Source organism: Chiloscyllium plagiosum, chromosome 37 (genome assembly GCF_004010195.1).
Source record: "Chiloscyllium plagiosum isolate BGI_BamShark_2017 chromosome 37, ASM401019v2, whole genome shotgun sequence".
Taxonomy (NCBI): domain Eukaryota; kingdom Metazoa; phylum Chordata; class Chondrichthyes; order Orectolobiformes; family Hemiscylliidae; genus Chiloscyllium; species Chiloscyllium plagiosum.
This window is the reverse complement of record NC_057746.1, coordinates 2,003,967-2,016,777: the sequence shown is the minus strand read 5'-3', so window position 1 is coordinate 2,016,777 and position 12,811 is coordinate 2,003,967. Positions and strand designations below refer to the sequence as shown.

The 12,811-nt window shown below is 42.2% G+C and overlaps 1 protein-coding gene across 2 annotated transcripts; it reads right to left on the bottom strand.

Annotated features, from left to right (window-relative positions):
* Positions 1–758: 758 nt before the first annotated feature.
* LOC122541598 (zinc finger protein 271-like) lies at positions 759–10,999 on the bottom strand. 2 transcript variants are annotated; one of them, XM_043678460.1, is made up of 2 exons: positions 10,882–10,999; positions 759–6,702 (listed from the first exon to the last, which is right to left on the bottom strand). In XM_043678460.1, exon 2 carries the CDS (start codon positions 6,253–6,255, stop codon positions 5,032–5,034), a length of 1,224 nt encoding a protein of 407 aa, XP_043534395.1. In that variant the 5' UTR covers positions 6,256–6,702; positions 10,882–10,999; the 3' UTR covers positions 759–5,031. The 2 variants fall into 2 exon arrangements, with proteins under 2 accessions (XP_043534395.1, XP_043534394.1); XM_043678459.1 differs by lacking the exon at positions 10,882–10,999 and adding an exon at positions 9,754–9,793.
* Between the last annotated feature and the right edge of the window lie 1,812 nt (positions 11,000–12,811).

The window sequence follows — 12,811 nt, the reverse complement described above, 5'->3', positions numbered from 1 at the left end:
CCTCTGCATCTTTTCCAATGCTTCCACATCATTCTGGTAACGGGGTGACCAGAACTGCACACAATACTCTATGTGAGGCCGCACTAGCGTTTTATACAGTTGCAGCATGACATCACAGCTCTGGGACTCAATCCCTCTCCCAATAAAACCTAACACACTGCCTTCTTAACAGCACTGTCAACCTAGGTGACAACTTTCAGGGATCTATGTACATGGACACCAAGATCCCTCTGTACATCAACACTACCAAGTATCTTACTATTGATCCAGTATTCTGCCTTCCTGTTATTCTTCCCAAAGTGAATCACCTCACATTTATCTGCATTGAACTCCATTTGCCACCTTTCAGCCCAATTCTGCAGTTAATTGTTAACATCTAGTCTCATTCATGCTACCTATGTGCCCTCTGACTATTTGCTTTCTCCTTTCCCTTCCACTACATCGAGGTGCAGTCCCAAGGTAGGTAGATGGGGTGGAGGGTACAGCCTTATAGTGAAACCTTCTGGCTTCAGACTTTTGGGTGGGCAACCTTTGGGACATTTGAGGCCCTAGGGGCCCAGACTCCTGAAAGTTTCATAGTCAGAAGCAGATTTACCTGCTCAGCTGGAACTCTCAGCCTTGAGATTGCAGGGAGGGTGGACAGATTGAACACCTATAGGAGAACCTGAATGTAGTTGCTGTCCAGCTGGGTGTTGGCTGGGATAATCCTGTCGCCGTGTGTACAGTTCTGTACAATTAGAACATAACTTAGACAAGGACACGGCTGCTTTCAGGGAGGAGATTGTAGGTTAGCTTTTCTCTTCAGGATGGTCCTGGAGTAATGAATAGTTTTGACAGAGGAAAGCAGGACCAGTCATGTTGATATGGTGCAGTCAGATCAAGTGTTGGATGGTTACGCCAGTTGCGAACCAGATACACTCAAATCTTCGTCAATGTACACGATAAGCAGAAAAAGCAACCAGGAAGGAAAAGTGTGTAATGCCAGAGGGCAGGAAGAAAGAACTTACCTTGTTTTGCTTTATTATATTTTCTTGTTTTATTTTTCTTTTAAAAATATTTTTGCTGGACTGACAATGTAGCAATCACTGACCACATGTCAGTTGACCCCAATTTCAGGAAAGTTCACATCAGTAATAACCAGGCGACAAAATCATACATCATATCTCTGGAATGTCCAACTTCATCTGCCATAAAGACAAGTCAAATCAACATAAAGCAACCATAGACAAGATGTCTAAGTCAGACTTAGAACAAAGGAAACCATTAAAACTCAAATTTCCTGTTCCTAGAATCCTTTGGAAAATGTCCTTAAAGACTTTGGAGATTTCTGACTTATGTAAACTTAATAGTCACCCAGGAAACATTACTGGATTAAAAATCCATTCTAACTCCTGGATACCTTAAATATTGCTGCTGTGTTGAATACTGCTGAAACAATTTTTTCAAAGCATTTCATCTTACACACATCAGGACAATTCTCAAGAAATATCAGTCAAGAAAACAATATATTTTCTACATGAGAGGAGCATGCTGATTAGTTGACCACTGGACTCTGATTGGTAGAAAGCACCGTGAATGATGACTAACAGATAATTGCCAAGCTTTGTTTAAATGTTAAACCAGTCAGATTGACTCTAATTGATCAAGGAATTGTTCTAAGAAACGAACCAGTGAAAGACTGTCACCTATGTTGTTGCATTGAAACAGGCACAATGTGTGTATATGTTCTATCTGGAAGGATCAGGCTGTTGTGTATTAAAATAGATTCCAGTATGCCATACAATTGTACCACACTGCTCACCTGAATGATAATCCTGAATTGGTTGCTAGCATAATTCTTTGCACACTTGGAATTACATAGCAAATATGAGAAACATCAAAAATGGGAGCAGGAGTGGGCCATTTAGCTCTTCAGGCCTTCTCTGACATCCAGTACAATCATGGCTGATCATCCAACTCAGTCCCCTGTTCCTGCATACCCTTAGTCCCATTAGCCCTAAGAACTATATCAAATTCCTTCTTGAACACCTTGTTTTGCATTCAAGCACTTTCTGTGGCAGAGAACTTCAACAACCTCTGGGTGAAGAATCATGTCCTCATCTCAGTCTTAAATGGTTTATCCCATATCATTAGAATGTGACCCTTGGTTCTGTAATCCCAAGACATTGGGAACATCGTTCCTCTGTTTACCCAGGAGACAAGTGAATGGATTGGGCCATCCCAGCCAGAGGTCTCTCAACCTTGAGACAATCTTGATGTTCACTTTGGATAGCAAAAGAGCCACTGGCTCTGAGATCAAGTAAGACAGCAAAAGTTGTGCAGAATTCCATGAAGCTGCCCAAAGGTTTCAAACAGAATTTCCTCATCTGTCAGCTTGTGCTAGCTGCTGAGAGTGGCAAGTGGTTGCAGAATTGTAATTGGAGGAGTTGGTGTTAATTGACTGGACGAGGAAGAGCGACTTTCTGGAAAAGTTTGACTTTGTGTGGATTAACTTTACTGAGACTGCTGGGGGGATCAAAGGCAGCTTGATGCCCAGAGTCAGTACCTTGCTTTTTACCAGCTTGATAACCAAGATTGTGCTTGCCCATGTCACCTAGACTAGGATCTTAGAGGTCTTGTTGGTTAGAAATGATGACCCTTCTCAGGTCTGCCTGGCAATACCTGCAAAGTTAGGAGAAGACGCTGGGGAACTCTAGCACTTCTTATTTGACGCAGCCATGGGGCAGAATCAGTTCATATACAAAAAATGGGAGGTTTCATCTGGACATTATCAATTCTGCAGTCACTTCATTTTGCTTCAGAGAACATTAGCAATTAAACGCTGATGGTATGATGTCCATGTTCAGTCTTGAGATCTGCTGAAAATGACCCAACAATTTACTTCAATTTCTTGGAATTCCATTTTACAAACTATGAAGTTTCTGAGATGTCCAGGAAGTTCCCCATTTCGTTATTTCTTGCAGTGTTGTCTAATTCTAGGCGACAAACTGTGATACTGAAAACACAACAGTCTTTTCCATTTATCAACCTCAAATATTAAACATAACCCTTTTGAAATAGTAGGTTTATTACAGGTTTATATCCACAAAGGAAGTAAATATTGTTCACAATAGTATTTATGGAATAATTGCATATATTATTATATTAGGGGGATGGTTGAAATATCTTTCATTACTGTGGGAAAGATCTTGAGAATAAATTAGTGTGCCATCCTTAAGGGAAATCACCATTTGCAGTCCGAAAGCTTCTTAAGGAGGAGGTAATTATTATTTCTCACGTTAAATGGTGTTGAATATATATATTCATAGAACAACAACAGAAGCATCACAATAAAAATACAAAAACATCAATACAGATTTTTTTAAAAGGCCATGACACTTGTATAAAGAGCCATTAGTCTTAAAAATGGCCATTACAGTCTAATAGAGGGCCAATACAGTCTATTAAAGGGCAAGTGTGGTCTAGTAATGGGCTATTACTGTACATCCTAATAAGTTGCAATTACAGTCTAATGGAGGGCCATTGCAGTCTAATAAATTGTCCTTACAGTCTAATAAAGGTCCATTACAGTCTAATAAATTGACATTTCAGTCTATTATAGGGCCATTACAGTTTAATAAATCACCACTGCAGTCTAATAAATGACCAGTGTAATCTAATATACTCCCACCAGAGTCTAACAAAGGGTTGTTGCAGTCTAACAAAAGACCAAACTAGCTTATGAAGGGCCATTTACAGCATGTCTGCATTACATAATCAAGGAAACACCTGATTGCAATCCATTGAAACAATACAAATGAAATCGGCATATATATTTACATATATTTACAAATAAAGCATTCTGAAATGGAAGTACAAGGTTCCAGATACCATGCAGGATTTGTCAGTACACTGTATGTAGGTAACGAGGTTGGTGGGGTGATTGGTGCTGTCACCCGAGACTGAGACCTCCCTCAAGGGAGAAGTATTGTTAACTTTGAAAATGATTTCTCACACACCTCACATGTGAATGGTCTCTCCCTTGTGTGAATGCGTCGGTGAATCACCAGGGCCGAAGGTTGTGCAAAGCCCCTGTTACATATCTCACACATGAAGGGTTTCTCCCCTGTATGAACTCTATGATGTATCAAGAGGCTTTTGGAACATGGTCAGTCAGACAGAGAACAATTGATGGGACTCAAAAAGTATGCACAATGTCCAGGACACAGAAACTGTCCTCAGATTCGCTCTGGATTGATTCATCGTAGACTATTAAAAATCTCGTTGATTTTTAAAAAAATTAATTCATGGAGTGTGGGGATTGCTGGCTGGGCTGGCATTTATTGTTGATCCCTAATTGTCCCATGATCCAAGTGGCTTGCTAGGGATATTTTAAAGGGGAGTTAAGAATCAAGCACATTGCTGTGGGTCTGGAGTCACACATAGGCCAGACCAGGCAAGCACAGTATATTTCCTTCCCGACAGGGCAATAGTAAACCAGATGGGTTTTAATGACAATTGACAATATTTATATGATCACTATTAGGTGAGTTATTAATTCCAGATTTTTCAAAATAGAATTCAAGTTTCACCATCTGCCATGGTGGGATTCAAACTCATGCCCTGAGAACATTAAGCCTTGGGTTCTGGATTACTGGCAAAGTATCACTGGGCTATCACCTCTCCAGAGGAAGAATGGAGTCTGAAGATTTAAAGGTGCAGAATCAGATGACAGGATTGTAGTGAGCATCTTCACGAGAACATGGTGAGGCAGAGTGGTGAGCCAGGATAACACCTAACCATGAACTATTTATTACTGAAAGACTGCGAGAAGGACTTATCACAAACCTTTCACAGGAATGGTTTCTCCTGTGTAAATGTGTTGATTTGACTGGCGGATTTCTAACCATCATAACAATTGTGTTGTGGGAGGTTGGAGAGAATAGATCTTGCATGAGAACAGTTCCTTCTGTGTGAATCTGCTCGTGTACAGAAAGCCTTGGTGACTCTGGGAATGTCACGTATCTTGAATTGAATGGTTCCTCTGTACGTTCAATGATCATCCAAACTCTCCATTACACACCCCACACTTGACACTTTCCTCCATGTGTGGATTTGTTTGTGTCGGCGGAGGTTTGTTAACTTTGAAAATGATTTCTCACACACCTCACATGTGAATGGACTCTCCCTTGTGTGAATGCGTCGGTGAATCACCAGGGCCGAAGATTGTGCAAAGTCCCTGTTACATATCTCACATATGAAGGGTTTCTCCCCTGTATGAACTCTATGATGTATCAAGAGGCTTTTAGATGTCGCAAACGTTTGGTCACAAACTTCACACTTGAAGAGTTTCTGCCCTGCATGGATTGTCTGATGAACCAGGAGGTTTGATAACCGTGTAAAAGCTCTGTGACACATCTTGCATATGAACAGTTTCACCCCCATGTGGTGTACATGGAGATTTGATGACCGCAAGCAAGATTTCTCACATACCTCACAAGTGAATGGTTTCTCCCCTGTGTGAATGCATTGGTGTCCATGGAGATTCCATGACTCTGAAAATGAAGTGCCACAAACATCATGCATGAATGGTTTCTCATCAGTGTGAATGTGTTGGTGTTTTACTCGGTCTAATAATTGTCCAAATCCCTCCTTACGCACTTCGCACTTGGGGAAATTCTCTCTGGTGTGGAGTTTATGATGTCGAAGGAGGTGAGATGATTGTCCAAAGGCTCGGTCGCACACCTCACATTTGAAAGGTTTCTCCCCTGTGTGAATCCTTTGATGCATCAGGAGATGGGAGGATTGGATGAAAGCCTTCTCACAAACCTCACATTTGAAAGGTTTCTCCCCTGTGTGAATCTTCTGGTGTCTTAGCAGCCTTGTAGATGTCACAAAAGCTTTATCACAAACCTCACATTTGAAGGGTTTCTCCCCTGTGTGGATTGTCTGATGGACCATGAGGTTTGATGATAGTGTGAATGATTTGTTGCATACCTCGCAGGTAAATGGTTTCTCCCCTGTATGGATGCGTTGGTGCACACGGAGGTTCGATGACTGCGAAAATGATTTGTCACACACCTCGCATGTGAACGGTTTCTCCCCGGTGTGAATACGCCGGTGAACAAGGAGGGCCGATGACTTTGAGAAGGACTTATTACACACCTCACACCTGATGGGCTCTTTCCCAGTGTGCATGTGTTTGTTTCTCACAATTATTGATGACTGTATAAAATCCTGATCCTGCACCTCACTCTTAAATGGTTTTACTTCCATGTGGCCGATCAAGGATGTACCTTGTGTATTATAGGTTCTTATAATCCTGTGTAGCTCTCCTCACACTCGAACAGCTTCTCTTCAGGAATGAGTCCGTAGTTCATGAGGCTCGATAAATGACTGAAGCTCTCACCACACTGCAGTTCACTCACACTTCTTCCCAGCCTCACCGTGACCAATCACCCACAGCCAAACCTTCAGAAAGGTTGGTTCTGACAGAAGGCTCCACGCCACTGACCAGTTTCACATCAGATGGTATGTCAAAGCTCCCCTAACCTGACCAATTTTCAGATGATGGTTTCACTGCCCAACTTTTCTGTGTTAAGCAATGCTGTGAAGGGACTGGAAATCTTCCCAAGGTTGTGCAGTTGTTTCTTGGATGATAGTCAGGAAATAGCTGCAGGTCTATCCTCTCTGTATTCTCTGATGTAGTACAGTACAATCCTTCTGTAAAACAGGAAAAGGAAACATGATTTCCTCCAACTCCCTCTCCTCTTTTGTGTGTGTATGTGTGGGGTGGGCGAGTGGGGTCAGATACAAGCCTTTTCATTTTCCTTACTTGGCTGTTACACACCCTGCATTTCCGGCAGGGACAATGTTTGCTCTTGGTTCCTATCCAAAGTGGCTACTTTCTTTTCTTGTGCTCAGCCCCTATATGAGGGCAATAGACTAAACAACTGGATGGAGTGTAAAGCAGGCTATTGTTTCACTATGAGCTTGTATCATGTTGGTAAAGTCCAGTATCATCCTTAGAGTATGAGTATAATACAGAAATCACTCAGGCTAAATGTGAATTCCAGCATGTTTACCAAAATGACTTGAAGAAAACCCACAAAGAAAGGGCAGGAAACACAAGAACCTATAAAAATATTGCTTCAGTATAGTTGATTGAAGGGTTTAGGTTTATCCTGGGAAATTAGTTACACTGTGCAAAGACAGGATTAAACTTAAAGAAGAAGCATATAATTGCACAAAGATTGTGCAGGTCAGAAGATTGGTCAGAATGTAAAACCCAGCAGAGAATAACCAGAAATTTAATAAGGAGGGGATAAATAAGATTTTGAGTGAAAGCTAGCTAAGAAAACATGAAACAGATAGTAAGGTTAGGTAATGATATTTCAAAAGTGAGCATTGGTCCTGTAGAAAGTGAGTCTCGGAAATTATGCAAAATCAAGAGACAGCAAATCAGTTTAACTAACGCTGTGGAGGACATAAATAACAACCCAGAATTGCTGAAAATCAGGAAATGAAAAGAATCAAGGAACTCAAAAAAACAATCACCAGGGAAATGGTACTGAGCACCTTGCTGAAGTGGCAGATGCAACTACAGTTACAACATTTAAAAGATATTTGACAGAAAGTGAAGACTGCAGATGCTGGACATCAGATCAGAGGAGATGGATTGAAATAGTAAGCTCAGAGGTGGAGGCGGAGGCAGCGGCAGAAGTGTTCGACGTCACAAGGCGTATTGAATTCGTTGATGCCTGGACGGAGGGGGTGAAGGTAAGGCCTTTGCTGAGGACTGATCGGTTGACCTCAGTGAGGGGTGGTCTGGGGGGGATGGTGAAAACTTGGCAGGGCTGGGAGCTAGGATGTAGTATAGGTGATTGAAAAAGTAAGCTCGGAGACGGCGGCGGCGTAAGAAGTGTTCGACATCACAGCTCAGCACCAATCTTCCTTTCCAACAATCTGCTCCACCCTCCTCTCCAACCTATCACCTTCAGCTCCACCTCCATCCACCTATTGCGCTCTTAGCTACCTTCTCCCTCCCCAGCCCCACCCCCCCTCCCAATTATATCTCCGCCCCAGAGGCTCTCAGCATCATTCCTGATGAAGGGCTTTTGCCCAAAACATCGATTTTCCTGCTCCTCGGATGCTGCCTGACTTGCTGTGCTTTTCCAGCACGACTCCAAATTTGGTATGCTAGACATCAGAGTTAAGAGTGTGGTTCTGGAAAAGCATAGCAGGTCAGGCAGCATCTGAGGAGCAGAAGAATCGACATTCCGGGCAATGCCATTCCTCAGAAATGCATTTAAAAGACAGAAACAGGAAAGGTTTAGAACTATATGGACCAAACACAGGGAAGTGGGATTAGTTTAGTTTGGGAAACTTGGTTGGCATGGATGAGTCAGACCTAAGGGTCTGTTTCTGTGCTGTATGATTCTATGTAAGATGACAAATCCTGAAGCACTTCAAGAGACTTTTAAAAATGTGGCTGGTGAGATTCTTAATATGTTGGTTTTAATTTTTCAAAATTCTCTTGATTCAAGAATAGTTCTGTTACATTGGAAGATAGCAATTATCTTTTATTCAAACAGTGAGGGAGACAGAAAACAGAAAATTACAGGCCAATTAGATCAATATTTGTCACTGGGAATATGTTATAAACTATTATTGAATATGTTAAAGAAAGGCACTCAGTGAGGTAATCAGGCAGAATCAGCACAGTTTTTGTAGTGATTGGAACATTATCAGCCAGATGGACCTCAGAGTTGAGGAAGTAGGTTTCAAGGTGGCTCCATGGTTAGCATTGCTGCCTCACAGCACCAGGGGCTTGGGTTCAATTCCAGCCTTGAGGTGACTGTCTAAGTGGAGTTTGCACGCTCTCCCAGTGTCAATTGAGTTTCCTCTGGGTGCTGCGGTTTTCTCCCACAGTCCAAAGATGTGCAGATTGGTCGTGCTAAATTGCCCATAATGTTCAGGGATGTGTAGGTTAAATGCATTAGTCTTGGGGGTTACAGGGATAGGAAAGCGGGTTGGGTCTGGGACGGATGCTCTTCGGAGTGTAGGTGTGGACTTGTTGGGCCAAATGGCCTGTTTCCATACTGTAGGTATTCTATGGTAACTGTTCTGGAGTTATTAATAAAGGTCATTGAACCTGAAACATTAAACTCTGCTTTCTCTCTGCAGATGCTGCCAGATCTGGAGTTTCTCTATTTCTGCAATTTCTATTTTTCATTTCATTGCTGTGTATTAGTTTTGGAGATCTGGACGTAGTGAAAGACTTAAACTCAGTTTTTGTTTTAAACTTGGAGCAGAATACACAGAGTATTGGGAGATCTCAGCAAGATTTGAAAAGACAGAAATCACTCAGATCCCAACACAAAGGGAATTGACTATTTCACTATTCAGGATAACCACCAGTTCCCAACACATATACAGAAGTCAACAATAGGAAATCAGTAAGAGTCTTCAGATACTCTGCACCTCCCAGATAATTACACCTCACGGTCTCATATTCAGGAATGAGCCATCAACAAAACACAAGCCTGGAAATCAGAGGGAAATGCTTCCAATAAACACACTCAATATCCAACACACAGCTCCAGTCACACAGTTCAGCACAAAGCACCGAGTAAACAGCTCTCTCAGCTGGATCTTCTCACACAGCATAAGGGACATTTCCACCCCTGACTGCCCACAGGATAGTCAGACTGCCTGAAGATTGGTGTGGATATTATGGGATACAATTTGTATAAAAGCTGCTCCTTCACTCACCATCTCCTCACTTGGTTTTCAGTCCCTATAGGAAGTGAACCAGCTCTGGAAGAGGAAGAGGAGACAATGGGCAGAGTGGGTGGGCTCTCTGATTGACGTCTCTCACAGTCAATCCAAATATTTCTGGAGCAACATGTGATTCGTGAAACTTGGGAAACTGACCGGGGAAATGGAGGTGACTTTGAGCAGCAGATCAGGTGAGGATTTAAACTTGTCACTGTCCCATCTGAATAAAACCTCACTTATTGCAGCTGCTGTCTCAGCTCCCCTGGTAAATGTTTGACAGAGATTTCTAGTGTGGAAATAGCATTCTTCATCCTCAAAGAGTTTCAAACTGCCAACAAATATTGTGTTTAGTTCTGGTCACCTCATTATAGGAAGGATGTGGAAGCTTTAGAGAAGATTTACCAGGATGCTGCCTGGACTGGAGGGCATGTCTTAAGAATGAAAGGTTGAGGGAGCTTGGGCTTTTCTCATTGGAATGAAGGAGGATGAGAGGTCAATTGACAAAGGTGTACAAGATGAAGAGAGGCATAGACAGAATGATTAATCAGAGACGTTTTCCCCTGGGTAGAAATAGCTATCACAAGCGGGCATAATTTTAAGGTGACTGGAGGAAGATTTAAGGGACATTGTCAAGGGTCGGTTCTTTACACAGAGAGTGGTGGGTGCATGGAATGCATTGCGAGTAGTGGTAGTAGAGTTACTTATTTTAGGGACATTTAAGCGATAAGCACATGGATGATAATAAAATGAAAGGTATGTAGCTTAGTTTGATCTTAGAATAGGATAAAATGTCAGCACAATATCAAGGGCCGAAGAACCTGTACTGTTCTATGTTCTATCAGTGTGGGATGTGTATCCTCAGATTTGCTTGACAGAAGATCAGAAGAGGAAGACCCACAGCATCCAAGACAGTGACAATGTGCAGAGGTGATATCAGCAATTACACATGACAGGCACAGAGAAGGGGATAGGTTTTAGAATGACCTGGTGTTAGGAAGGACCCTTTGTCTCAGGGAATGAAGTGGTGTATGTTTTGTATTCTGACTGCCCTGTCTTGATCAAATGTTGCTTCTGTTTATGTTCAACTTCCCTCAGCACCAGTTTATACAGATCAACATTCACCTCCTCTCGATAGTCTCCTGGGCTGTTCTAGTCCATTCACTCCTCCTGATTCACCTCCTGGGCTATCCCAGTCCATATCTTGCTTCAGAGTCATGTTGTTCAGTATGCAGTACTCTAGCATGATTGTGATCATTCTCTCTCTCTAGTGAACATGTTACCTCCCCAAAGTTTGGGAGAAGATTTGTATCTCGGGTGCTCGTTGTTGTGGTTCTGTTCGCCGAGCTGGAAATTTGTGTTGCAGACATTTCGTCCCCCTGCTGCAGTGGCCGGTATATTGGGTCCAGGCCGATGTGCTTGTTGATTGAATCAATGGATGAGTGCCATGCCTCTAGGAATTCCCTGGCTGTTCTCTGTTTGGCTTGTCCGATAATAGTAGTGTTGTCCCAGTCGAACCCGCCCCGGTCCCTGAAATATTTCTTCAACATCCCACTCGCCTCTCACTGTGAACTGCCTCAGAGAGACATAGCATGAATTAACAACACCTCCTCCTCAATGTGATCCGTGATCTTGTGACTTCAGGCACAGAAGGACAGGGTGGACCTTTTCCCCAATCAGCTGACCATCAGTTCCATCGCCTCCTCTGAATATGGGAAGGATGCCTGAATTCCTGACTATGAAAGCATTATGGGATGATCCAGTGTGAATGGATTCACATGGAGTATTCTCAGATGGCTATGACACGTGACTTGATTGAAGGGAATTGCTTTCTGTTCAGGGAGCTCTGTGACTCTCCTCAGGTAACCTTCAATACCATATGAGAACAATCAATCACTTCCTTGCGAAAGCAGCATGTAAACTGGAATCATCAATATGGATCACAGTAGCAGAGTGGCTCAGTGGCTAGCACTGCTGTCTCAGAGCATCAGGGACCCGTGTTTGATCTCAGTTGGGTGACTATTTTGAGTTTGCTCTTTAGAGGGTCGGTGCAGACTCTATGGGCCAAATGGCTTCTTTCTACACTGTAGAGATTTTATAAGTGTAATAAGACTGACTGTTGATATTCAACCATCCAAAAACTTGAGTGTAATTTGAAGATCAGATAACATCAGCAGAAACCCGCCACTCCTGTTATTCCTATCTGGAGAAGTAGTCATTCCTGTGGTTAGCAGAGTCATACAACACGGAAACAAACCCTTTAGTCCAACCAGTCAAGTTGACCATATTCCCAAACTAAACTAGTTCCATCTGCCTGCATTTAGCCCATATCCTTCAATACCTTTCCTATTCATGTATTTATCCAAATGTCTTTTTAATGTTGTACCTGCATCCACCACTTCCTGTTAAAGATCACAAATGTTCAATTTTCATGCAGCAGAACTTAAATATAAAGTTCTCAACGTGGTTTTAGTCAGTTAATGCTGATTAAACCAATGTAAACTCTCAGTCACAATCTATGGTCTTTGTTGCCTATTTGTCAAGGGGTTTTACAAAAGCCAATTTTTAAAAAAATCGAATTGACCAATTACAGCAGTTTTATTTAAAGGTTAAAACATAATGTCTTCACTCATTTCACGACATATTTGTGTTCAAACAAATTGTAGATGATTTTTGTACAGGGAGCTTCGAGCCAAAGAAAACTTTTGTGCAGACCCAACAAGAACTTTAATGCATTGTCATGAAATAATCCATCTGGAGTAGGTCTCGAACCTTCAAACTTATTCTCTGAGTCAGAAGAGTCCCGCTCCAGGAGTTGAGCACAAAACTTCTTGTCTGGGATTAAGGGGTGGAAGAGATTACAGGAATAGGGAGAAGTATGACTGGAGGGATTTGAAAACAAATTCAAAATCTTCACTGGAGCCAACCTGGGACAATGGGTTATTCCTTGAGTTTTAATCATGACAGTGTTCAACTTTGCTGAGTGAATGAAAGCAGAATGGTTCATCAGCAGTGCTGACTGAAGACAATCCCTTAAAATGTCCATTCCAGCTGA

What these genes read in the sequence shown, in the direction of transcription:
- LOC122541598 (XM_043678460.1), bottom strand. Translation starts at nt 6,255, where the DNA reads ATGGAAGTAAAACCATTTAAGAGTGAGGTGCAGGATCAGGATTTTATA.